The sequence below is a fragment of the Cervus elaphus genome, chromosome 30, assembly GCF_910594005.1.
Source record: "Cervus elaphus chromosome 30, mCerEla1.1, whole genome shotgun sequence".
NCBI lineage: Eukaryota > Metazoa > Chordata > Mammalia > Artiodactyla > Cervidae > Cervus > Cervus elaphus.
In genome coordinates, this window is record NC_057844.1 from 71,335,568 (window position 1) to 71,359,035 (window position 23,468).

Genomic DNA, 23,468 nt, shown 5'->3' on the forward strand with positions numbered 1-23,468 from the left:
TACACAATGAAATATTACTCAGCCTTAAAAAGGAAGGAAATTCTGACACGTGCTGCAGCATGAACCTTGAAGACTGTGATGTTGTGACTTATAGTTAGAATATGTCTTTGGTCTTCATGATGTTGCTGGCACAGAACTCCTAAAACCCTTAGGTGCTCTAAGGTAAGAGTGAAAAAGTATCTTTTGATAATTATTACAGGCCCCTTTCAACTACACCTGAGTTTTAGTGAATGCATCTGTTTGTCAGAAAAATCAAACACATGATTAAAGTGTTGACACTTTCAGTTACACCCTCGCATGTCTAGGGAGAAGAGGGACTGGAAACAGTTCAACCACCTATGGTCAATGCCTTAACCAGTCTTGCCTAAAGTATCCTTCTATGAAGCCTCAATAAAAAAACCAATAGGATGGGATTCACAGAGCTTCCCAGCTAGTGAGTGTGTGCAGGTGCTGGGAGGGTGACTCTCCTGGAGAGGGCCTGAAGCCCCTGCCCCTCCACTACCTTGCTCTCTGCATCTCTTCCATCTGGCTGTTCCAGAGTTGAATCCTTTTATAATAAACTACTGATCCACTTGAGTAAACTGTTTTCCTGAGTTGTAAGCCACACTAGAAAATTACCAAACCCAAGGAGGGGGTTATGGGAACCCTGATTTATGATCAGTCCATAAGAAAAACAGGTAACCACCTAGACTCACCACTGGCTTCTGAAGTTGAGAAGAAGGGGTAGTTTTGTGGGACTGGGTCCTTAACTTATAACGAGGTCTAACAAAGACTCCAGGCAAACAGCATCAGAATTGACTTAAACTGTGGGACACAGTTGTGTCTGTATAGTCAGAGAACTAGTTCAGTTCAGTTTCTCAGTCATATTTGACTCTTTGCAACCCCATGGACTGCAGCATGCCAGGCCTCCCTGTCCATCACCAACTCCCAGAGTTTACTCAAACTCATGTTCATTGAGTCAGTGATGCCATCCAACCATCTCATTTTCTGTCATCCCCTTCTCCTCCTGCCTTCAATCTTTCCCAGCATCAGGGTCTTTTCAAATGAGTCAGTTCTTCACATCAGGTGGCCAAAGTATTGGAGTTTCAGCTTCAACATCAGTCCTTCTAATGAATATTCTGGACTGATTTCCTTTAGGATGGACTGGTTGGATCTCCTTGCTGTCCAAGGGACTCTCAAGAGTCTTCCTCAACACCACAGTTAAAAAGCTTAAATTCTCTAATGGGGTTGGTGAAACTGGAGTGAAGTAAGAGTGAAGTAAGCCAGAAAGAAAAACACTAATACAGTATACTAATGCATATATATGGAATTTAGAAAGATGGTGATGATAACCCTGTATGCGAGACAGCAAAAGAGACACAGATGTATTGAACAGCCTTTTGGACTCTGTGGGAGAGGGCGAGGGTAGAATGATATGGGAGAATGGCACTGAAACATGTATATTATCATATGTGAAATGAATCACTAGTCCAGGTTCTATGCATGAGACAGGGTGCTCAGGGCTGGTGCACTGGGATGACCCTGGGGGATGGGATGGGGATGGAGGTGAGAGGGAGGTTCAGGATGGGGAACACATGTACACCCATGGGGGATTCAAGTCAACGTATGGCAAAACCAATACAACATTATAAAGTAAAATAAATAAATAAATTTTTAAAAAGCTTAAATTCTTCAGCACTGGCACTTAGCTTTCTTTATAGTTCAACTCTCACATCCATACACAACCATTGGAAAAATCGTAGCCTTGACTAGATGGACCTTTGCTGGCAAAGTAATGCCTCTGCTTTTTAATATGCTGTCTAGGTTGGTCATAACTATCCTCCCAAGGAGTAAGTGTCTTTCAATTTCATGGCCACAGTCACCATCTGCAGTGATTTTGGAGCCCAAAAAAATAAAGTCTGCCACTGTTTCCACTGTTTCCCCATCTATTTGCCATGAAGTGATGGGACCGGATGGCATGATCTTAGTTTTCTAAATGTTGAGCTTTAAGCCAACTTTTCCACTCTCCTCTTTCACTTTCAGCAAGAGGCTTTTTAGTTCCTCTTCACTTTCTGCCATAAGGGTGGTATCCTCTGCATATCTGATGCTATTGATATTTCTCCTGGCAATCTTGACAGACTGAAAACCACAATCACAGAAAACTGAAGATTAGCTGTACTTAAAACAATCAAAATGATACTGGTCAGACCACCAATGACCAATTTCAAAACGACTGTCAGCTCTGACTCTGCTGTTTACACACGTAGCCCTCTCCCTCTGTCTATAAAAGCTCTTGTCCACTAATTGTCAAGGGAGGGGAAAGTCAGCCTTTAGACAGGTACCCAGCCTCCCCCCTCCCCATAATGGCATCCAAAATAAAGTTCCTTTCCACCAACCTGGCCTCTTTATTGGCTTTTGAGTGGTGAGCAGCCAGATCCCTGTTTCGGTATCACTTTTTGGACTTCTGTGGTCAGCCTTTGAACTATCACTGCACCTGTCATGGTGAGAGGGGAGTGAATTTTAGTGTTATAATGAAGGGTCAGAGACCAGACCATGTTCAATACCATCTTGATTTAACTGGTTCAAGCCAGGTTTTGTAGAATCCTGTTTTTCTCAATATCTGTGCCCCTCTTCTTGCCTGTCTCAAAAGCATGGACACACTGTTTCCATAGTGACAAGGCTGTCTTAGCCTCTCATCTGGGAACCCAGACCTGGTTCTCTGTGTACCCTGATGCCTAGGTCCTTCCCTTTCCCATTTAAGCAATACCAGGTTGTCGTCCTCAAATGAAAGGCAGCACGGACTCCCACTTATTTCAGGAGCAAAATCAAGCCCCAGCCAAGAGGTCTTTATGCATTAAAGAAAACAAAACAAACAAAACTGATTATATCAATACCTTCCCTTTTGGACCTTCAGGCATAGGGGAGAAATTGGTCTCTTTGTCTTCATCAAGATTATCTCCACAGGTAACAAAGGAAATAGTCATTAAAGTTAAGGTGGGGCCCTTAATATTCAGGGAGGCTGGGCTGTGACAGAACAGTCACGACAAAGCCCATCAACAATTCCCTGGGAGTAAAAGTAGAATCTGGATAATGAAAGTGTCACCTGTTTTCTCTCCCTTTGTGCTGAGGCTTGTTTCACTTGCTCACAGGGCTCCTCATGCAGAAGCCTCACACCTGGCCCTTCAGATGAGATTCTTTGATGCAAAATGACTGTGCTGACACCTCAGCTGTGACGGCAGCATGCAGAGTCTCTGTGCCTGGCACTGTGATTCAAGATGGCAGCCAGGGGGCGTGTGGAGAGATGCTGACCCAGCACTATGATCTGGAGTCAAGGGCAGCACAGCTGAGCTTGTCCTGTGAGAACCCACCCATCCCTCAGCTGACAGGAATCACACACAGCAGTCCCAGAGGTGCTTTTAGGAGAGTGTGTCCTCTAGAGAACATTCTATTGGGACAAGCCACACCTGACAGAGGGGCTTCCCAGGTGGCTCAGCAGTAAAGAACCTGCCTGCCAGTGCAGGAGACTAGCGTTGATCCCTGGGTCAGGAAGATCCCTTGGAGCTGAAAATGGCAACCCACTCCAGTATTCTTGCCTGGGAAATCCCACTGAGAGAGGAGCCTGGAGGGCTGCAGACCATGGGGTTGCAAAGAGTCGGACATGACTGAGTGGCTGAGCACACACACAAACCTGGTTATAGGACCCCTCACCCCCCTTTTGGGTCAGACTGGGGAGGGTCAGTAACAAAGTAGGAAGAAATCAAACCATCTTCTGTTTTCCTGGTGGCTCAGACAATAAATAATCTGCCTACAATGGAGGAGACCCGGGTTTGACCCCTGGGTTGGGAATATCCCCTGGAGAAGGGAATAGGCAAGCCACTCTGGTATTCTTTTTTTTTTTTTTTAGTTTGTAATGTTCTTTATTTATTTTTTTTTTTACATTTATTTATTTTAGTTGGAGGCAAATTACTTAACAATATTGTGGTGGTTTTTGCCATACATTGACATGAATGAGCCATGGGTATACATGTGTTCCCATCCTGAACCCCCTTCCAACCTCCCTCCCCATCCCATCCCTTAGGGTCAGCCCAGTGCACCAGCCGCTGAGCACTGTGTCTCATGCACTGAACCTGGGCTGGCTATCTGTTTCACATAATATACACGTTTTAATGCTATTCTCTCAAATCATCCAAATTCCTTCAATTCCATTCTTCTTTCTCAAGACTGCTTTGGATATTTAAGGGTTTTTGTATTTCTATACAAATTGTGGAATTACTTGTTCTAGTTCTCTGAAAAATACCATTGGTAGCTTGACAGGGATTGCATTGAATCTATAGATTGCTTTGTATAGTATACGCATTTTCACTACATTGATTCTGCCAATCTATGAACATGATATATTTCTCCATCTATTTGTGTCATTTTTTATTTCTTTTTTTTTTTTTAATTTTTTTATTAGTTGGAGGCTAATTACTTCACAACATTTCAGTGGGTTTTGTCATACATTGATATGAATCGGCCATAGATTTACACGTATTCCCCATCCCGATCCCCCCTCCCACCTCCCTCTCCACCCGATTCCTCTGGGTCTTCCCAGTGCACCAGGCCTGAGCACTTGTCTCATGCATCCCACCTGGGCTGGTGATCTGTTTCACCATAGATAGTATACATGCTGTTCTTTTGAAACATCCCAGCCTCACCTTCTCCCACAGAGTTCAAAAGTCTGTTCTGTATTTCTGTGTCTCTTTTTCTGTTTTGCATATAGGGTTATCGTTACCATCTTTCTAAATTCCATATATATGTGTTAGTATGCTGTAATGTTCTTTATCTTTCTGGCTTACTTCACTCTGTATAATGGGCTCCAGTTTCATCCATCTCATTAGGACTGATTCAAATGAATTCTTTTTGACGGCTGAGTAATATTCCATGGTGTATATGTACCACAGCTTCCTTATCCATTCATCTGCTGATGGGCATCTAGGTTGCTTCCATGTCCTGGCTATTATAAACAGTGCTGCGATGAACATTGGGGTGCACGTGTCTCTTTCAGATCTGGTTTCCTCAGTGTGTATGCCCAGAAGTGGGATTGCTGGGTCATATGGCAGTTCTATTTCCAGTTTTTTAAGGAATCTCCACACTGTTTTCCATAGTGGCTGTACTAGTTTGCATTCCCACCAACAGTGTAAGAGGGTTCCCTTTTCTCCACACCCTCTCCAGCATTTATTGCTTGTAGACTTTTGGATAGCAGCCATCCTGACTGGCGTGTAATGGTACCTCACTGTGGTTTTGATTTGCATTTCTCTAATAATGAGTGATGTTGAGCACCTTTTCATGTGTTTGTTAGCCATCTGAATGTCTTCTTTGGAGAAATGTCTGTTTAGTTCTCTGGCCCATTTTTTGATTGGGTCATTTATTTTTCTGGAATTGAGCTGCAGGAGTTGCTTGTATATTTTTGAGATTAATCCTTTGTCTGTTTCTTCATTTGCTATTATTTTCTCCCAATCTGACGGCTGTCTTTTCACCTTACTTATAGTTTCCTTTGTAGTGCAAAAGCTTTTAAGTTTCATTAGATCCCATTTGTTTAGTTTTGCTTTTATTTCCAATATTCTCGGAGGTGGGTCATAGAGGATCTTGCTGTGATTTATGTCAGAGAGTGTTTTGCCTATGTTCTCCTCTAGGAGTTTTATAGTTTCTGGTCTGACATTTAGATCTTTAATCCATTTTGAGTTTATTTTTGTGTATGGTGTTAGAAAGTGTTCTAGTTTCATTCTTTTACAAGTGGTTGACCAGTTTTCCCAGCACCACTTGTTAAAGAGGTTGTCTTTTTTCCATTGTATATCCTTGCCTCCTTTGTCAAAGATAAGGTGTCCATAGGTTCGTGGATTTATCTCTGGGCTTTCTATTCTGTTCCATTGGTCTATATTTCTGTCTTTGTGCCAGTACCACACTGTCTTGATGACTGTGGCTTTGTAGTAGAGTCTGAAGTCAGGCAGGTTGATTCCTCCAGTTCCATTCTTCTTTCTCAAGATTACTTTGGCTATTCGAGGTTTTTTGTATTTCCATACAAATTGTGAAATTCTTTGGTCTAGTTCTGTGAAAAATACCGTTGGTAGCTTGATAGGGATTGCATTGAATCTATAGATTGCTTTGGGTAGAATAGCCATTTTGACAATATTGATTCTTCCAATCCATGAGCATGGTATGTTTCTCCATCTGTTTGTGTCCTCTTTGATTTCTTTCATCAGTGTTTTATAGTTTTCTATGTATAGGTCTTTTGTTTCTTTAGGTAGATATACTCCTAAGTATTTTATTCTTTTTGTTGCAATGGTGAATGGTATTGTTTCCTTAATTTCTCTGTTTTTTCATTGTTAGTATATAGGAATGCAAGGGATTTCTGTGTGTTAATTTTATATCCTGCAACTTTACTATATTCATTGATTAGTTCTAGTAATTTTCTGGTAGAGTCTTTAGGGTTTTCTATGTAGAGGATCATGTCATCTGCAAACAGTGAGAGTTTCACTTCTTCTTTTCCTATCTGGATTCCTTTTACTTCTTTTTCTGCTCTGATTGCTGTGGCCAAAACTTCCAACACTATGTTGAACAGTAGTGGTGAGAGTGGGCACCCTTGTCTTGTTCCTGATTTCAGGGGAAATGCTTTCAATTTTTCACCATTGAGGGTGATGCTTGCTGTGGGTTTGTCATATATAGCTTTTATTATGTTGAGGTATGTTCCTTCTATTCCTGCTTTTTGGAGAGTTTTAATCATAAATGAGTGTTGAATTTTGTCAAAGGCTTTCTCTGCATCTATTGAGATAATCATATGGTTTTTATCTTTCAATTTGTTAATGTGGTGTATTACATTGATTGATTTGTGGATATTGAAGAATCCTTGCATTCCTGGGATAAAGCCCACTTGGTCGTGGTGTATGATTTTTTTAATATGTTGTTGGATTCTGTTTGCTAGAATTTTGTTAAGGATTTTTGCATCTATGTTCATCAGTGATATTGGCCTGTAGTTTTCTTTTTTTGTGGCATCTTTGTCTGGTTTTGGAATTAGGGTGATGGTGGCCTCATAGAATGAGTTTGGAAGTTTACCTTCTTCTGCAATTTTCTGGAAGAGTTTGAGTAAGGTAGGTGTTAGCTCTTCTCTAAATTTTTGGTAGAATTCAGCTGTGAAGCCATCTGGTCCTGGGCTTTTGTTTGCTGGAAGATTTTTGATTACAGTTTCGATTTCCTTGCCTGTGATGGGTCTGTTAAGATCTTCTATTTCTTCCTGGTTCAGTTTTGGAAAGTTATACTTTTCTAAGAATTTGTCCATTTCCTCCAAGTTGTCCATTTTATTGGCATAGAGCTGCTGGTAGTAGTCTCTTATGATCCTTTGTATTTCAGTGTTGTCTGTTGTGATCTCTCCATTTTCATTTCTAATTTTGTTAATTTGGTTCTTCTCTCTTTGTTTCTTAATGAGTCTTGCTAATGGTTTGTCAATTTTGTTTATTTTTTCAAAAAACAAGCTTTTAGCATTGTTGATTTTTGCTATGGTCTCTTTAGTTTCTATTGCATTTATTTCTGCCTTAATTTTTAAGATTTCTTTCCTTCTGCTAACCCTGGGGTTCTTCATTTCTTCCTTCTCTAATTGCTTTAGGTGTAGAGTTAGGTTATTTATTTGGCTTTTTTCTTGTTTCTTGATGTAAGCCTGTAATGCTATGAACCTTCCCCTTAGCACTGCTTTTACAGTGTCCCATAGGTTTGGGGTTGTTATGTTTTCATTTTCATTCATTTCTATACATATTTTGATTTCTTTTTTGATTTCTTCTATGATTTGTTGGTTATTCAGAAGCGTGTTATTTAGCCTCCATGTGTTTGAATTTTTAACAATTTTTTTCCTGTAATTGAGATCTAATCTTACTGCACTGTGGTCAGAAAAGATGACTGGAATGATTTCAATTTTTTTGAATTTTCCAAGACTAGATTTATGGCCCAGGGTGTGATCTATTCTGGAGAAGGTTCCGTGTGCACTTGAGAAAAAGGTGAAGTTGATTGTTTTGGGGTGAAATGTCCTATAGATATCAATTAGGTCTAGCTGGTCCATTGTGTCATTTAAAGTTTGTGTTTCCTTGTTAATTTTCTGTTTAGTTGATCTATCCATAGTTGTGAGTGGGGTATTAAAGTCTCCCACTATTATTGTGTTACTATTAATTTCCTCTTTCATACTCGTTAGTGTTTGCCGTACATATTGCGGTGCTCCTATGTTGGGTGCATATATATTTATAATTGTTATATCTTCTTCTTGGATTGATCCTTTGATCATTATGTAGTGTCCTTCTTTGTCTCTTTTCACAGCTGTTATTTGAAAGTCTATTTTATCTGATATGAGTATTGCGACTCCTGCTTTCTTTTGGTCTCCATTTGCATGAAATATTTTTTTCCAGCCCTTCACTTTTAGTCTGTATGTGTCTCTTGTTTTGAGGTGGGTCTCTTGTAGACAGCATATATAGGGGTCTTGTTTTTGTATCCATTCAGCCAATCTTTGTCTTTTGGTTGGGGCATTCAACCCATTTACATTTAAGGTAATTATTGATAGGTGTGGTCTCGTTGCCATTTACTTTGTTGTTTTGGGTTCACGTTTATACAACCTTTCTGCATTTCCTGTCTAGAGAAGATCCTTTAGCATTTGTTGAAGAGCTGGTTTGGTGGTGCTGAATTCTCTCAGCTTTTGCTTATCTGTAAAGCTTTTGAGCTCTCCTTCATATATGAATGAGATCTTGGTGGATACAGTAATCTAGGTTGTAGGTTATTCTCTTTCATTACTTTCAGGACGTCCTGCCATTCCCTTCTGGCCTGGAGGGTTTCTATTGATAGATCAGCTGTTATCCTTATGGGAATCCCTTTGTGTGTTATTTGTTGTTTCTCCCTTGCTGCTTTTAATACAAATATTAAATCTTTGTGTTTGATCTTTGTTAATTTGATTAATATGTGTCTTGGGGTGTTTCGCCTTGGGTTTATCCTGTTTGGGACTCTCTGGGTTTCTTGGACTTGGGTGGCTATTTCCTTCCCCATTTTAGGGAAGTTTTCAGCTATTATCTCCTCGAGTATTTTCTCATGGCCTTTCTTTTTGTCTTCTTCTTCTGGGACTCCTATGATTCGAATGTTGGGGCGTTTCACATTGTCCCAGAGGTCCCTGAGGTTGTCCTCATTTCTTTTGATCCTTTTTTCTTTTTTCCTCTCTGCTTCATTTATTTCCACCATTTTATCTTCTACCTCACTTATCCTATCTTCTGTCTCCGTTATTCTACTCTTGGTTCCCTCCAGAGTGTTTTTGATCTCATTCATTGCATTGTTCATTTTTAATTGACTCTTTTTTATTTCTTCTAGGTCTTTATTAAACATTTCTTGTATCTTTTCAATCTTTGTCTCCAGGCTATTTATCTGTAACTCCATTTTGTTTTCAAGATTTTGGATCATTTTTATTATCATTATTCTAAATTCTTTTTCAGGTAGATTCCCTATCTCCTCCTCTTTTGTTTGAGTTGGTGGGCATTTTTCATGTTCCTTTACCTGTTGGGTATTTCTCTGCCTTTTCATCTTGTTTAGATTGCTGTGTCTGGAGTGGACTTTCTGTATTCTGGAGGTCTGTGGTTCCTTTTTATTGTGGAGGATTTACCCAGTGGGTGGGGTTAGACAATTGGCTTGTCAAGGTTTCCTGGTTAGGGAAGCTTGCGTCAGTGTACTGGTGCGTGGAACTTGATTTCTTCTCTTTGGAGAGCAATGGAGTGCCCAGTAATGAGTTTTGAGATAGGTGTATGTGTTAGGTGTGACCTTGGGCAGCCTGTATGTTGACGTTCAGGGCTATGTTCCTGTGTTGCTGGAGAATTTGCATGGTATGTCTTGCTCTAAAACTTATTGGCTCTTGGGTGGTGGTTGGTTTCAGTGTAGGTATGGAGGCTTTTGGACGGTCACTTATTACTTAAAGTTCCATGTAGTCAGGAGTTTTCTGGTGCTCTCAGGTTTTGGGCTTAAGTTTCCTGCCTCTGGATTTCAGTTTTATTCTTCCTGTAGTCTCAGGACTTCTCCAACTATACAGCACTGATAATAAAACTTCTAGGTTAATGGCGAAAAGATTCTCCCCCGTTAGGGACACCCAGAGAGGTTCACAGAGTTACATGAACAGGAGAAAAGGGAGGAGGGAGACAGAGATGAGCAGGAGGAGAAAAAGGGGGACTCAAGAGGAGAGAGACAGATCTACACAGCTGTCTGTTCCCAGAGTGTTCTCCGTATCTCAGACACCTACAAGGATTCACAGAATTGGATTGGGAAGAGAAGGGGAAAGGAGGAAATAGAGGTGTTCTGAGGTAGAAAACAGAGAGTCAAGATTGGGAGAGAATAATCTTCGGTTTAAAGATAGGGCTTCTCTTCTTTTTTTTTTTTTTGTAAGGTTATAGTGTAGTGAAAATGAAAATGAACAGTAGTAGAGGAGTACTAGAGGACTTTAAAAGAAATAAGAGAAAAAGAAAAATAGAAAATAAAAGAGAAAACGGAAAGAAAAAAAAAAGAAGAAAAAAGAAAAAGAAAAAAAAAAAAGAAAGAAAGGAAAAAAAAATTTTTTTTCCCCTAATTAAAAAATCGTAAAAATATATGAAAATTAAAGTTAAGGAGTAGTGGGGGAGTAATAGGGAATTTTAAAGGAAAATAAAAGAGAAAAAATAAAAAAGAAAAATATAAAAAGAAAAAAAATTTTTTTTTTCCTTACTTAGAGAAAAAAAAAGTAAAAATATATCTAGGAATTTCTCTGGAGCTGTTGCGGTCAGTGTGGGTTTGGCTCAGTTTCAGATAGCTCCTCGTTCCAGCTTACACTTCTCGATATCTACAGGGCCCTTCCAGTGAAGTCGGTGTTTTCTACAGGGATTTTAATCTGTTGCACCAGTCCCTTCTGAAGCGGTTCCCTTTGTTTATTTGGCTTCTGTTTGCCGGTCTCTTCAGAGCCTCATTTCCGCCCTGACACAGGCGGGCGGAGGTGGACTCTTACTCAGGTAGCTAGTTCCGTTGCGCTGCTGGGAGGGGCTGACGCTGCGGGGCGGGGCTGGCGCTGTGGGGCGGGGCTGACGCTGCAGGGATGGGCTGGCGTTGCGGGGAGGGGCTGACCCTGCGGGGAGGGGCTGACGCTGCGGGGAGGGGCTGGCCCTGCGGGGGCGGGCTGGCGCTGCCGGGAGGGGCTGACGCTGCTTTCTCCGTCTGTGCTGCTCAGGCTCCCGGCTGTTCTATATGGAGCCCGCCCCACGCTGCGCGAGGTTCCAGCCCTCGGGTGTTCCACAAAAGCGCGGAAGGAAAAGCTGCGCCTGCTCTCTGTGCCTTCCCCGTCAGAGCGGTCCAGGCAGCCAGGGGCTCGGTGGGCGCACTCTCCCCAGGTGTGGCGCGCCCACTCCCTTCCGCGGACCCAGTCTCAGTTTCCGCTGGCGCCAGTCGGGTTCGCGCGCCTTCCGCCCTCTGCGTCCTCAGCCCCAGTCCCCGCCCGCGCCGGTCGGGTACCTGCGCCCTGTGTCTCACCACGACCTTCCCCTCCCCCCTGCCTCCTGCCTCCGACGGGGCTGGGCTGGTCCACAGCCTGCGATCTCTTCTCGGGACCTTCTCCGTCCCTTTGTTCTGCGAACAGCCGGCAGTGTGTTCCGGCCGGTTAATTTTCTCTCTCTCTTTTGGTCTCCCACACTTCAAGTTGGCACCTCACAGAAGCTCCCTCTGATTGTCCTCAGGGCACTCAGGCCCGGACCCTAGCCCAAGCAAGGCCGCCTAAGACTCCCTTCCCGGGACGGGTCTCCGTCCTTGGCTCTTTCGTCTCACTTTTTATCTTTTATATTTTGTCCTACCTCCTTTCGAAGACAATGGACTGCTTTTCTGGGCGCCTGATGACCTCAGCTAGCGATCAGAAGTTGTTTTGTGAAGTTTGCTCTGCATTCAGTTATTCTTTTGATGAATTTGTAGGAGAGAAAGTGGTCTCCCCGTCCTACTCCTCCGCCATCTTGGCTCCTCCCTCAATTCCACTCTGGTATTCTTACATAGAATGCCATGGAATTCTGGTGGCCTATAGTCCATGGAGTTGCAAAGAGTCAGACAAAACTGAGCGACTAACATTTTCTAACAATGAAAGCAACTGCTGCCATTTGGGAAGAAATGAGATCTTTTGCTTCCAACAGAGGTCCTCTCTTGGCTGCAGGGTCGAATTACCTGTGGGGTTTTTTAAAGTGTTGACTCCTGACTCCCCTCTCCCGAGATTCTGATTTTACTGAGATGAGGCTTCAGCACTGGGATTTACAGAGCTCCCCTGGTGATTTTACAAACCACAGGCCTTTGCCATCTTTAAGTATAAGGACTCTGTCTGGACGAGGAACAGAGTAAACAAATCAGGTGATTCTGTAGGAGCAGGAGTGTGTGTTTCTGTGTCTAGGGTGTAGACGAGGTGGGTGAGGTGGGGGCCTGTGATACCTCTGGCCCACAGTGATGCCTTCTTGGCCCCTCATTCCATGGCCTTTCCACGCTGCTCACCTGGATACATGGATTCTTCTGCCGCCTGGTGGTGATGTTCAGTATAGCACAGTTGTCCCTGGAGGTAAAGAATTATCCTGCCAAGACAGGAGCTGCAACAAAAAACAGGTTCAGTCCCTCGTTTGGGAAGATCTCCCGGCGAAGGAAATGGCAACCCAATACTGCAGTATTCCATGGACAGAGGAGCCTGGCAGGCTATATAGTCCATGGGGTCAGAAATAGCCGAACACAACTGAGCGCGAGCGCGCGCGCGCACACACACACACACACACACACACACACGCAGATTTATGGGCAGATGCTGACAACAGTAATTCACTCATTTTATTAAAAGCTGGCTACAAAACAACCTACAGTGTGGATGAGTGCCTCTCCAAGGGTTACACTCCTGTAGTTACTTCTTTTAAAAGATGCTCAGATGGTAAAGAGTCTACCTGCTATGCGGGAGACCTGAGTTTGGTCCCCAGGTCGGGAAGATCCCCTGGAGAAGGAAATAGCAACCCACTCCAGTATTCTTGCCTGGAAAATCCCATAGACAGAGAAGCCTGGTGGGCTGGAGTCCATAGGGTTGAAAAGAGTCAGACAGGACTGAGAGACTTCACTTTCACTTCTGGGGCTTCCCTCCTAGCTCAGCCAGTAAAGTATCTACCTGCAATTCAGGGACCTGGGTTTGATCCCTTGGTTGGGAAGATACCCTGGAGAAGGAAATGGCAACCCATTCCAGTATTATTGCCTGGATGACCCCATATGGACAAAGGAGCCTAGCAGGCTACAGTCCAGGGGTTCACAAGAGTCGGACATGACTTAGAAACTAAACCACCACAGCCTTAGTTCATCACAAACCTGAGCCTGAGCCCCAAGATGTGGCTTGCTGGGAGGGAAATCCTGGGATCTGTACAGGAGGATCAGCTCAGCAGTAATTTTAGGAGTCTCTCCTGCGCAGGAAACTCAGGGAGCTCCGGGCCACTGGCCAAGCAGGAATCTGTAACAGGGCTGTGATTGGAGCCTTCCTGTGCCTGGGGTCTGAGGTGTGTGTGTGCGCTCAGTCATGATGACTCTTTGGGACCTCATGGACAGAGGATGGGATTTCCCAGGCAGAAATACTGGAGTGATTTGCCATTTCCTCCAGGGGATCTTCCTGACCCAGGAATAAAACTTGCGTCCCTTGGGTCTCCTACAGTTGCGAGCAGATTCCTTACCACTAGCGCCCCCTGGGGGTTTGAGGAAATTGGTCTTACCAGCCAGTGATGGGCGCTTCCCAGGTCTTTCAGTGGTAGAGAGTCTGCCTGCCAAGACAGGAAACACAGGAGACGCCAAGTTCTATGCCTGGGTTGGGAAAACACCCTGGAGGAGGAAATGCAACCCACTCCAGTGTTCTTGTCTGGAGAATCCCATGGACAGAGGAGCCTGGCAGGCTACAGTCATAGGGTTGAAAAGAGTTGGACGTGACTGAGCACAGCCAGTGACAAGTGGCTCCTATGATACCAAGCATCAAGAAGTGCAGAGGTGTAAGGTAATGCTGCTGCTGCTGCTGCTAAGTTGCTTCAGTCGTATCCGACTCATGAGTGTCCCAATAAACAGCAGTCGCCCCGTATTCTATTCTGTGTGGCGGGATGTGTTTTTACTTAACTATCACGTTTAATTTCTTTTTGTATATAAAAATTTATTACTAGCATGCTTCCATCATCAAAATTTATGATCTTGGTCTTCCCTTCTTGCCTTTGTATAAGGCCAAAAGAGAGACACTGGCTACTTTGACAACCTTAAAGCAGACTCCAGGAATGTCACCAATTTGGTTGACCTTTGCAACCAAATCCAGCAACCAGAATGGCGTCATTTTCCTCAATAGAATTCAAGCAACCATCACTGGGTACAAAGGCCGTGATTTTTTGCCATTCTTGGTGAGCTGAACCCCGAAACATTTCCTGATGGTAGAATTTGGTTCTTTGGCTTCAATCCCTACTTTTTCGAGCACAATTCTCTTGACATGAGAAGCACCTCCTAAAGGACTGGCCTTCAGGGCTGTGCCCAAATGGGCTTTATTGTACTACTTATCATGCCATTTCTGGGCTCGTTGGTGGCTACAGATTCCTGCCAGTATGAAGACTATGACACTCGCCCATCCTGCCAGTGTCATGGGCCTGAACAAAAGACTATCATGTTTAATCTTAACGTAAGCTTGGAGGGTATTAAAAGCCCCATCTTACAGAGCTTAAAGACTTTGGTCAATGTCATAGAACTCCTAACTGACAGATGCAGCCTCTGAGCCCAGGCAGGTGGGACCACACAGTCTGTCCCCTCTCCTCCCATGTCCCAGCAGGACCAGGAGGTCTCCCTTACCAAAGACCTGCTCAGTGGCTTCAGCTTAATTCCGTGGGTGGGTCCATGTGGTCCCTCCAGGCACCTGCAGCCCCTTTTCTCCTATTGCCCCTGACTCGGGTTCTTCCTTCTGCAGGGCAGCCACCGAGAGCCCCATGGTCGGCAGGAGGACACCCTTGCCCCGTTCTGGTACCTTCTCCCTGCAGCCAGCTCCTGGGAGTGGAGTCAGGCCAGGTTGTGAGGAGAATCAGGAAAGAAGCAGGAAGGGTATGAGCTTATGGTTGGCACCTACCTCTGACCTGGGACCTCCCTCTCTTCTCTCTGAGCTTCTTGCCCCTTGGGGCAGCTCCTCTCCATGCTACACCCCACCCCCTCAATTACAAGTGCTCCTGTAGCTCTGCTGTGGATCAGAGCCCAGTCAGAATGCAGGTTCCTGGGCTCCATCCCCAAAGATCTGATCCAGGAGGTCACATAGTGGGGCCTGGGAATTTGAATTTTTATCCAACAACCCAGTGGGTGTTTATGCAGGGGGTCCTCTGAACACACTTTGAGAAGCATTTAGCAGACCTGTCACTCACATCCATGGCCCCAGGTCAGGAGTATAAATGAAGCCCATACTATATATTTAAATATTTAAAAGCTATAAATCAGTCAAACAGAACTGTCAAGTACACCTTCCTAACTATTAATACCTAGCAGACTGGGGTTTTGGACACTGAGCTCCAAGCCAGAACGCAGGACAGCAGAGGGAGGGGCCACCCCAGCCCCCAGCCCACCCCTTGCCTTTCCCACCTCTGGCTCTGACCCTCTCTGTGCCCTGAGGAATCTGCTGCTCAAGCAAGAGCACATTTACCCAGCCTTCAAGTCCAATTTCAGGCCACACTCTTTGTGCCCATAAATAGCTGAATCTTAACCACCCGTTGGGCTGGGAGATGGGCCCCAGGAGGAGTCCTGCACTGGCGCTGGGAGCAGGGGTTCTAGGGTCCAGGTGCTCAAAGCAGGGCCTGGAGGGGGCGGGGCTCCAGGTGGCCACACCCCCTGGTCCTCTCTGGCTGCCTGCACTTGGGGGAGGTGCAACCACAGGATGACCCGAGCAGGGCCTCTAAACCAGTGCTTCTCTAACTGCAGCATGAGCAGAACTCTCCTGGGATCTGGAGATTCTGAGTCAGTAGGCCTGGGATAGAGACAAGATTCCATGTTCCTAAGAGCCTCCCAGGGCAGCCAATACTTCTGGTCCACAGGACACACTTAGAACAGCAGAGCTCTGGGGCAGGGTGGCCAGAGTTTTCCTGTAAAGGGCCAGGAAGTCCATTTCCAGGCTTTGCGGGCCTCATGGTTTCTGCTCAGAAAAACATCTACTTCTGCTTCGTTGACTACACTAAAGCCTTTGACTGTAAATCACAACAAACTGGAAAACTTAAAGAGACGGGAATCCCAGACCACCTTACCTGTCTCCTGAGAAACCTGTATGCAGGTCAAGAAGCAACAGTTAGAACTGGACATGGAGCAACTGCCTGGGTCAAAATTAGTAAAGGAGTATGACAAGGCTGTATATTCTCACCCTATTGATTAAACCTACATGAGAAAGAATGTATGTATATGTGTAACTGAATCACTGCTGTACAGCAGAAGTTAACACAACAGTGCAAGACAGCCATGCTTACTTATATACATTTTTAAAGAAACAAGAAAAAAAAGCCAAAGGTGTTAGTAGGTTCAATATTTACTCTGGTTCTTGCTTAGCCTGGTGTTTGCCAGATTTTTCCACTTTAAAAATATAATTTTCCCCTAAAGCACTAATCTGAGAAGATATTTTGAGTCCATGAAAATGCTGTGTCTTACCCAACCTCCAAACATTCATCGTATGTTCAGTCAATGATGAATTTTGTCTGAATTATTTATGACAATGGCTGCCATATGGTACTTTTCTTTCAATCTGTCTACATTTGTGAGCTGCCTTTCTACTGCAAAAAAGAGCTTTCCCTTCCTCCTATCTACTTTATGTCTTATTGGAATCAGGATAAACTTATGGATTTTAAAAAAAATTTATTGTTGTAAAATGTAGGGTTTAAAAATCCTCAAATCTACTGTTTATCATTATTTACTTACAAAAGTTCTAATGTGATATAAACTCCATCTAAGAGACTCATTTTGTCATCTAGGTAGCCTGCAAAATGTAATTTTTAAAATGTTTTTCATGTAATGATTAACTACTGGATCAAACACTGGTTTGGAACACCCAAAGCCTCTACCTACTGGGGTGGATAATTGTGAGCATTGTTGCTGAGTGAAACAGTGAAGTTAGTCAGAACCATTCAATGTAAACTCTGTGTAGAACATTCCTAGTGTGTCTAAGTCTTAACCTTGTTCTTCTTAAAAATATCACACAATCCCAGGTTGAATCTTAAGGCAAGCCAGATGGGTCTGGTGTATAGATGGAGATCCCATAGGGCTGGGGCATGTTATTCCTTCTAGTAATGTTATTTTTTAGGTCTAAATTCAAAGAAATATGTTTTTCTCCCAATTTTGAACACACACTGCTGGTTTAGTTTTTGAAAAAAAAATCTTTTTCCCTTAGAACATTAGGTTTCAAAAACAAAACTCAGTTAATTCATATTCTGTTTTAAGATGAAAATTATAGCTTATACATGAAAACTTGATTTAAAAAAAAAAAAAAAACTATGAAGGGTTTTAAAGTGATCTGTCGTGTTTCTAGGTACCTTCTTCAACAGTAGGACCATGCTGCTGATTCAAGAATACAATCTATAAAATATATGCACAGAATTGTTTTCAGACTTGTTGGGGGGGGGACCTCTAAACTTGACGCATCACAATGAACAAAGCTAGTGGAGGTGATGGAATTCCAGTTGAGCTATTTCAAATTCTAAAAGATGATGCTGTGACAGTGCTGCACTCAATATGCCAGCAAATTTGGAAAACTCAACAGTGGCCACAGGACTGGAAAAAGTCATTTTTCATTCCAATCCCAAAGAAGGGCAATGCCAAAGAATGTTCAGCCTACCACACAATTGCACTCATCTTACACAGTAACAAAGTAATGCTCAAAATTCTCCAAGCAAGGCTTCAATAGTATGTGAACTGTGAACTTCCAGATGATCAAGCTGGATTTAGAAAAGGCAAAGGAACCAGAAATCAAATTGCCAACATTTGTTGGACCACAGAAAAAGCAAGATAATTCCAGAAAAACCCCTTCTTCTGCTTCATTGACTATGCTAAAGCCTTTGACTGTGTGAATCACAATAAACTGTGGAAAATTCTTAAAGAGATGGGAATACCAGATCACCTTACCTGCCTCCTGAGAAATCTGTATGCAGGTCAGGAAGCAACAGTTAGAACTGGACATGGAACAACAGACTGGTTCCAAATTGGGAAATGAGTATACCAAGGCTGAATACTGTCACCCTACTTATTTAACTTATATGCAGAGAACATTATGGGAAATGCCAGGCTGGATGAAGCACAAGTTGGAATCAAGATTGCCAGGAGAAATATCAATAACCTCAGATATACAGATGACACCACCCTTATGTCAGAAAGCAAAGAACTAAAGAACCTCTTGATGAAAGTGAAAGAGGAGAGTGAAAAAGTTGGCTTGAAACTCAAGATTCAAAAGAATAAGATCATGGCATCCAGTCCCATCACTTCATGGCAAATAGATGGGGAAACAATAGAAACAGTGACAGACTTTATTTTGGGAGTCTCCAAAATCACTGCAGATGGTGACTACAGCCATGAAATTAAAGGACACTTGCTCCTTGGAAGAAAAGCTGTGACCAACCTAGACAGCATATTAAAAAGCAGAGACATTACTTTGCTGACAAAGGTCTGTATAGTTAAAGCTATAGTTTTTCCGATAGTCATGTATGGATGTGAGAGTTGGACTATAAAGAAAGCTGGGTGCCAAAGAATTGGTGCTTTCGAACTGTGGTGTTGGAGAAGATTCTTGAGAGGCCCTTGGATTGTAAGGAGATCCAACCAGTCCATCCTAAAGGAAATCAATCCTGAATATTCATTGGAAGGACTAATGCTGAAGTTGAAACTCCAATACTTTGACCTTTGGATGCAAAGAGCTGACTCATTGGAAAAGACCCCGATTCTGGGAAAGATTGAAGGCAGGAGGAGAAGAGGACAACAGAGGATGAGAGGGTTGGATGGCATTACCGATTTGAAGGACATGAGTTTGAGCAAGCTCTGGGGATGGTGACTGACAGGGAAGCCTGGCATGCTGCAGTCCATGGGGTCACAGAGAGTTGGACATGACTGAGCGACTGAACTCAACTGAAACTTGAACAGGAATTTAACTATTTCTAATTTTTAAATGCTATTAAAAACTCTTATAATGAATAGTATTGCCTTTTGAAAGTCTGTATGGTCTCATTTTAAACCTAAATATGATGGTAACAATAAGAAGTCAGTGCTGGAGACGGTAGTACTGACTGACAGCTAATCACAAATCCAGCATTGTTTAAAAGCAGTTTTTCTCAACTGTCTGGGATTACATATCAGTTTTATTTAATTTTACATTTTCAGCCCATTGCAGCTTAGTCACTGATCCACTGTGCATGGCTAGTGTGCAGCTCAAACATGTACACCTCCCCCTTCAAGTGCAATACTCACACTCTCTGGGATGTTCAGGATCCCACCCATACTGAGTGTGGATGTCATGGCAATAGCTGATGGCTCTGAGTTTCTAGCTTTCTTGAGTTTCCTGTACTTACTTCTAACCTGGTTATAAACAGTTCATGGACTGACACTAGTGCACAGACCACACAGTGAGTGTCACTGTCATAGTCAATCTTTGCAACAACCCTCTGTGAATCATACTATCCCATGCCAACTTTCAGACAAAGACATTGAAGCACAGTGAACTTCCCAACCTTAAGAACCCATGGGAAACAGGAGCAGAATTTATATCCAAACCCCGTCAGCAATGCCCAGAGTCAGTATTTGTCCCTGGAAGGCTGACTCCAGAGCTTGTGCTCCTCCCTGGAAGCTTATGTCATTTTAACGACATGTGGAGGAAGGACAGTCTGGTTTAGGCCATCAGATGAGGACCTCCTCAAATACACCTCAAATACACCTTCAATACTCCTCAAATACACCCTACAAACCTCCTTCATCCACACTCATCTTGCTCTCCTCTCCTGGTGATTAGGAATCACCAAGGTCAGTGATTCCACCCTGTGTCTCTGGATGCTCTTGGTCCATCCATCATCCCCACCAAAGAACTCCAAGAGCAGGAATCATATTCATCTTCCAGATGAAGAAGCTGAGATTCAGAGGTTAAGATATTTACCCAAACATGTAACTAAGGCTACATGGCTGTAGGATGTCCATAGTCCATTTTGTCAAAGATAGTGCCAGTTTATTTCCCTGGCACTGTGCCTGGTTACTGCTTTCCTTTCACTCTCAAGTGTCCTACTCTGGACAGTACATTCTTTGGGCACCCACACTGCTGGTGAGGAGCAGAGAAAGACCTGACAGGCAAGTCAGTGCAACTGATTACAAAACCAGGGCTTTCTGTTATCCCAGGCTACTTCTTAGAATTCCAAAATTATGAAGTTAGCAAGGAAGGTTTGTTCTCAGTTATCATTTATTCATTCAGCAAACATTTACTAAGTGCCCCCCCATGTGATAAACACTGTGCTGAAAGATGTAATTAAAAAGTGAACAGGGCACAGTTCCAAGTCTTGTTCTCACTTGGTTTAGTGAGAAAACAGACCATGTCTGAATATTCATAGTCAGGGCAGACTACATAACTTTTTATAACCTGTGTAAAATGGAAAGAACATCTGTTTAAAAATGTTCTCTTGTTTAAAAATCACCATACTGGATGACAATAGGACACTAACCAAGTATGGTTCAGTTTAACAAATGAGAGGTGCTCAGGGTATTACAGAAATATGACTTACTTAAGGATGATGACTGATCTAAAGGTGACTTCCGAGAAGAGGTGAAAACTGTGCTGACCCTAGAAAATGAGATTTTTCCCCTTCATGGACCTTCTCCTCTACTTTTTAAGCCAGAGGTTATTGAGGAGAATCACTAAGTCATCATTTTGACTTACACATCAGTCATCAAGAGTTTCCCCCACAGTACATCATCACCTACACATGATGTGGGGGGACATAGAGACATGATGTTCAGACCTGCCTTCAAGGACTCAATGTTTACCTGCTAGAAGTGGTACCAGTGGGCAACCTTAAACCACCAGCCTGCGTGCAGTGACCCTTCCAGGTGGAGGTATAAAGACCTGGCCATTGGATGTGTCAGGACAACCCTGAAGGGCCATCTTCATTCCAGATGCCCCATGGGATCAGCTAAGGTCATCTGGCTATTGTTCCCCCTTGATCTTTCCTTCTGCCCTATCCAGTTTCTTCCCTCCTGATTCCACAGTGTTGATTCCAAGGGCACCCCTGATAAACATTCAAGAACTAAACTCCATCTGAGTCTGCATTCCAGAGAACCAACCTGAAACATGTATCAGAAAACATTCCAGTACTCAGGGAGGACTTTTATTTGAAAATTACTGGTTACACATGTACTTAAAACATTTTAAAACCACAAAATGGTGGAAACAAGGACTTTTTGTGTAAATATCATTACCTTTGGTTTAAAATCCACAACCTAATGTTGTCTGACCAAAATGAAATTAAATTATATATTAATAAAAGAAAACTATTATGTTGAAACACATGAAAGTGCCATTTTATATAAAAGGCTGAATGTTAGCAGTTCCACATGTTCAATCTAACAGAAAAAAGCCATTAACATATGAAATTTAGAGAACATTATGCTTATGACTAACTCATGGGTAAAAGATATAGTTAATGAATTAAATTAGGAATTAGAAAATGCATAATACTTTGGCTAGTGATTGGTGGTAGGCATCAAAGCTTGTAGGTTGTAGCCAAAGTGGATCTCAGAAAAAATGTCAGCTTTATACACTTATGTTTGAAAAATAATGACATTATTGTTTCCAATTTAAGAATTTGAGAAAAAAATCTCAAAATAAAGGAAAAGTTGAAAGAAAGAAAGAATGATATGATGAACTAGAAAGAAAAACAGAGCATCAATCAAGCAAAAAGTTGACTCTTTGAAAATAGGAAAAAGTTATACAAGATTATTCAAAAAAAAGGAGAAGCCTCAAAGAAAATTAAAAGGCCAAAAGAACACAGAGATGCTGCAGAGATTAAACATAAGATATTGTGAATAAATTTATGCCAATCAAGCCCAAAACCCACAGGAAACAGATCCACTTCAAGAAAAATGAAACTTACCAAAATGACTCTGCAGAAATAACACACTGAATAGGAAGCACATAATTACCAAAAGTTACCCAGACAATGATGGCTGCACAACACCGTGAATATGATTAATGCCACCGAATTGTGTGATTAAAAATGGCTATATGGCAAAGTTTATGTTATATATATTTTACATTTTTTAATGTAAAAAAATAAAATCCTCTATCTATAAGACAGTCTAGACATGTCTGTCCTTCATTAGCAAATCCCCTAGAGGGGTTCCTACTTTGAGAAAGCATATTTTCTCTTCCTTCTCTTTTAGAGGGCTTCCCCAATGGCTCAGCAGTAAAGAATCTGCCAGCAATGCGGGGGACAGAGGAGATTAACGTACAATATTGCCCTTCTGTATTTTAACCATATGTTTTTTGGAGGGTGACACCTCTCTCTCCTATAATGTCACTTAAACTACATATACTGTATGTTTTCCCTATTACTTTTCTCTATAGTATTTTAACCAGAGGTCTTTCAGTGGAAAATGGATCATAGTTCTGTTAAAAGAAGTGGTGGCACAAAATGACAACTTCACACAATCTTCAAGAATCTGCTATATAATTAGAAAGTAATATGTAATTCTAGGAACAGTTAAAAAAATTGTAAGAACTTTATCTCAAATATTAGAAGATGAGTTTGGCTTCTCAAGACACAAAACCTGGGAGACAGCTTTTCTTGGTGTCCTGCACCTCTGATTTGGATAAAAAAGAAAATAGTATAACACATAAATAAACACAATAAATCCTTTTTCAAGAGCTTGAAATCACAGAGTGAAGTTGGAGAAAAATTATAGATTAATATCTTATAATATGTAAATATCTGTTCCTGGAGTAAAAAAAGAACAACATAATTTAGGCAGTACAGAAACCAATTGGAACAAAGCCTTTGGAATAGACATGAACTCATGGTAGAATCACAGAGTTGACTCAAAAGTTGTGAAGCCTGAGGGTTGTCCATTGGACATTCATAATATTCATAGTCACATGGTCACTGTGAGTGATATCTGGTTATTCTCTTTCAGAGTGCACCTGTGGGGGGGAAAAGACAAAAACCACACATTTATGAGTTTTAAAGTCCTTCTCCTAAGGCACCACATTCTTAGGTCCACTGCTTCGTGTGAAGAAAATCATGTCACTACTAGAGGTACAATAGGAAAAACCAGGCGTGTATTTATTCTATGGAGGAAGAAGCCCCATTAAAACCTTCATGGGGGTTGGACATAATGCAAAACCTGAATATACACTTAAGTTCTGATCATTCTAATTCACAAATATGATTTTAAGACTAAATTGATAAGTAAAATAATTTTACTAACTCAGA

At 42.4% G+C, this 23,468-nt stretch overlaps 1 protein-coding gene and 1 pseudogene across 6 annotated transcripts in view; both read right to left on the reverse strand.

The window, feature by feature from the left end:
- Positions 1–23,468, reverse strand: part of LOC122686751 (ATP-binding cassette sub-family C member 4-like) — a 2,082,459-nt gene that overhangs the window by 1,299,221 nt on the left and 759,770 nt on the right. For 2 of the 6 annotated variants that reach the window (XM_043891988.1, XM_043891993.1), the window contains one exon: positions 21,358–23,176. The exons of the other annotated variants lie outside the window; for them this stretch is intronic. In XM_043891988.1, coding sequence (XP_043747923.1) covers positions 23,156–23,176 — 21 coding nt within the window. In that variant the 3' untranslated portion in view covers positions 21,358–23,155. Of the gene's footprint in view, positions 1–21,357; positions 23,177–23,468 lie in introns of those variants that run through there. 6 annotated transcript variants of the gene reach the window in all.
- On the reverse strand, positions 14,204–14,633 carry LOC122686758 (annotated as a pseudogene).